Raw genomic sequence first — 4,184 nt, 5'->3', positions numbered from 1 at the left:
TGTCTACCAGGGTTAGATCAACAACAGGATCTGGGAGTAAAATGTCTCTATTCTTTTGAAAATAAATGTTGTGTAATGTTTACTGTTCATTAATGATTTTTTATTATCTACTTCACTTCTTTGGCATAGTAAAGATATGTTTCCCAAGCCAATAAATACCTTTGAATTGAGAGAGAGAGAGCTCCATGTTAATGTATAGGGGACATGAGTCAGTCATGGTTACTCATGGTTATCTGATGAGGTAGCCCCGCCTGCTACTTCTAAATCAGTGTCGGTCCAATAGGGAATGTCCTCTTGGTGTAACGGTCAATATGTTGGTTTCTCCCGCGGTAGACCTGGGTTCATATGCCGTCAGTTACATTAAACAGTCTATTCTCTGAAAGGGGTCCAGACAGCCTGTTCCCAACAGTGGGGTCAGTGGGATTGGATAGGGGCCCCTCACCCTCTCTCTGATTGGAGAAGAGAAGTGAAATGGTGTGTCTCCTCTGGTCAACAATACTCACCTTGAGAGACTTCACAGCTTTTTGGAGATTCTTCAGCTCCTTCTCTCTCTCCTGGAATCTCTGCTGGACCTTCTGCTGACTCATCCCCAGCTGCCTCTGTGGAGAATCACTCTTCAATGAGCTATCAAGCTTTATTAGTCCAGTAGATCAATAGTATAGTAATGTGACATAGGACCCATAGAGAGGAAGGTCTACAATCCTGAGGAAGTCCCTTTACAATATGATATTATGTTGCTATGTGAATGATTATAGTTTTTATGGTGGGCCTACATGTATCAAGGGGTTGAGACTGAACTTTGGACTCATAAAAGGCCATTCAGAATGATAATAGTGTTTGACTTTAGAAAATGGTGATACATTTGGAGAATCTGGGTTAACATATCTATATACTCAAGGTTTGTATTCATTAGCTGTGGATACATTTCATTTGAATTCTCTCATATTGAAACAGATTTTATTTCCTACTGTATCTTTAATTCTTTGTTTATCAGACAGTCACCAACAAGTTGTTCTGGTCTTACCTGTTTCTCAGTCCTCTCTGCTGCAGCTGACACTGTATCATGGCCTTTATGTTCATCCATTGTACACAGCATACAGATACACTGCTGATCGGTACGACAGTAAACCTCCAGCAGTTTGTCATGATGAGAGCAGATCTTCTCCTGTAGTTGTGCGGTGGCTTTGACCAGCTTGTGCTTCTTGAAACCAGGAAATTCATAGTGAGATTGGAGGTGAGTCTCACAGTAAGAGGCCAGACACGCCAGACAGGACATGAGGGCTTTCTGCTTTCTGGTCCCAGTGCAGAAATCACACGCCACATCTCCAGGTCCAGCATAGCACAGAGCAGAAGGGGGAGCAGCCTGGAGTCCTGTCTTCCTCAGTTTCTCCACCAGCTCAGCCAACATGTTATTTTTCCTCAGATTAGGCCTTGGAGTGAAGGTCTCTCTACACTGAGGACAGCTATAGACCCCTTTCAGAACATCCTGATCCCAGTAGCCCTCAATACAGATTCTACAGTAACTGTGTCCACAGGGGATGGTGACCGGCTCCTTCAGTAGATCCAGACAGACAGAACAACAGAACTGGTCCTGGTCCAGCAGAACTCCCTGTTGAGCCATTTGGACGGTTGTTCACTCTCACACAGACAGACGACAGAGAGACTCAGATCAGTTTTATTTCCTCATAAGAGAGTGTGTGAAGGGGAGGGACTTCCTGGTTCTGCCAGAGGGCTGGGGTTAGAGGGAGGGAAGGAGGGAGTGAGAGAGGGAGGGGTTAGAGGAAGGGAGAGAGAGAGAGAGAACTGCAGGCAAAGTTGAGAAGGAGACAAATATTTTAGTTCCTAGGTTAGGACCCTTAATATGGAATAAATGAAATAGAGTGGTTAGAATATATAAAGGGTAACAGTTTCTATGAAGTACATATTTATAATGCTTTTAATGAATGTTGTAATGTTTTAAACTGATATGCTGTGATACTAACTATAAGCGTCCATAATAACTCATATGTGGTTGTAAAACTGTACAATGTGTTATAGATAATTAGCTACAATGGGGGGAGGGGGACTTTTGTCCTTTCTAGGGAGTTTTTCCTAGCCACCGTGCTTCTACTACTTTCTAGGAAGTTTTTCCCAGCCACCGTGCTTCTACTACTTTCTAGGGAGTTTTTCCCAGCCACCGTGCTTCTACTACTTTCTAGGGAGTTTTTCCTAGCCACCGTGCTTCTACTACTTTCTAGGGAGTTTTTCCCAGCCACCGTGCTTCTACTACTTTCTAGGGAGTTTTTCCCAGCCACCGTGCTTCTACTACTTTCTCTGGAGTTTTTCCCAGCCACTGTGCTTCTACTACTTTCTCGGGAGTTTTTCCCAGCCACCGTGCTTCTACTACTTTCTAGGGAGTTTTTCCCAGCCACCGTGCTTCTACTACTTTCTAGGGAGTTTTTCCCAGCCACCGTGCTTCTACTACTTTCTAGGGAGTTTTTCCTAGCCACCGTGCTTCTACACCAGCATTGCTTGCTGTTTGGGGTTTTAGGCCGGGTTTCTGTTCAGCACTTTGTGACATCAGCTGATGTAAGAAGGGCTTTATAAATACATTTGATTTATTGATTTTTGATATTTTTCAATCATTTCATCCAAACTGCGCGCGTCTGCGAAGCCAGGTGCTAAAATAGAACTTGGTTCTATGTTTTGATGCGCTGCAAGTCCCGCCTCTCCCATCTCCTCATTGGTTATTAGGAGCATATACCCACGTGGGTGATTGAAAGCTGAACTGAGGTCCACACTCGTCCAGTTGGTGGTGGTAATGCACCTTAAAGTTGTTTGCCAACTGATACACATAACGTCCACAGAAGAAGAAGAAGAGATTACTAGAAACTACATTTCCCCTGTTTATCTGTGGGTTAATTGTCGGAGTAGAGAACAAGATTTTGTGTGACTCAAAATGGATCAAAATTCTACAAAAGATCCAGGGGAAAAAAGGATCTTCTTTTCGAGTAAAATAACAAACCAATGTTTATATCCCAGGACAAATGAGCTAGCAATAGCAAACTAGCGAGCTAAATAGGAAAAATGACCTAGCAACAGCAATCTAGCTAGCTAAATAGGACAAATGACCTAGCAACAGCAATCTAGCTCGCTAAAGAGGACAAATGAGCTAGCAACAGCAAGCTAGCGAGCTAAATAGGACAAATGAGGTAGCAACAGCAAGCTAGCAAGCTAAATAGGACAAATGAGCTAGCAACAGCAAGCTAGCTAATAAAATAGGACACATGAGCTAGCAACAGCAAGCTAGCGAGCTAAATAGGACAAATGAGCTAGCAACAGCAAGCTAGCGAGCTAAATAGGACAAATGAGCTAGCAACAGCAAGCTAGCGAGCTAAATAGGACAAATGAGCTAGCAACAGCAAGCTAGCGAGCTAAATAGGACAAACGAGCTAGCAACAGCAAGCTAGCGAGCTAAATAGGACAAATGAGCTAGCAACAGCAAGCTAGCGAGCTAAATAGGACAAATGAGCTAGCAAAAGCAATCTAGCTAGCTAAATAGGACAAATGAGCTAGCAACAGCAAGCTAGCTAGCTAAATATCCATGAACCGTTTCATGTGTTTCCACCTGTTCTCAAAATAATATAGTTGGTTAAGAGTTTTGATATTTCAGCCTGCATGTCCTGATCATGTCTGGTGTGGATGGACAAAATCAACATCCCGGTGTAGACAGCATGTTAGGCATACGCTTATTAGTGTGGTTAGGTTTAAAATCACGTTTTAAGAAGAGAAATTGTATAATTAGGCGATCACTTTGTGGCTGTGGTAACTAGTGACGACCCAGCTCAGCTGATGCTGCCAGTGAATCTGTGGTGCTGTCACTAAATCACTGAAGCTGGAGACTCATATCTCCCTCACTAACTTGAAGCATCAGCTATCAGAGCAGCTTACAGATCATTGCACCTGTACATAGCCCATCTGTAAATAGCCCATCCAACTACCTCATCCCCATTTTGTTATTTATTTTATTTATATGTATTTTTCTTCCTTCTCCTTTGCACCCCAGTATCTCTACTTGCACATTCCTCTTCTGCACATCTACCACTCCAGTGTTTATTTGCTAAATTGTAATTATTTCGCCACTACGGCCTATTTATTGCCTCACCTCTCTAATCTTACTTCATTTGCACACACTGTATATAGAC

At 42.9% G+C, this 4,184-nt stretch overlaps 1 protein-coding gene across 1 annotated transcript; it reads right to left on the bottom strand.

Moving 5' to 3' along the window:
- Positions 1–326: 326 nt before the first annotated feature.
- On the bottom strand, positions 327–1,698 carry LOC129849778 (E3 ubiquitin-protein ligase TRIM47-like). The gene is made up of 2 exons (XM_055916537.1): positions 1,025–1,698; positions 327–599 (listed from the first exon to the last, which is right to left on the bottom strand). Exons 1-2 carry the CDS (start codon positions 1,619–1,621, stop codon positions 342–344), a joined length of 855 nt encoding a protein of 284 aa, XP_055772512.1. The 5' UTR covers positions 1,622–1,698; the 3' UTR covers positions 327–341.
- Between the last annotated feature and the right edge of the window lie 2,486 nt (positions 1,699–4,184).

Source organism: Salvelinus fontinalis, unplaced genomic scaffold, assembly GCF_029448725.1.
Source record: "Salvelinus fontinalis isolate EN_2023a unplaced genomic scaffold, ASM2944872v1 scaffold_1678, whole genome shotgun sequence".
Lineage (NCBI taxonomy): Eukaryota > Metazoa > Chordata > Actinopteri > Salmoniformes > Salmonidae > Salvelinus > Salvelinus fontinalis.
This window is presented reverse-complemented; position numbering and strand designations above follow the sequence as displayed.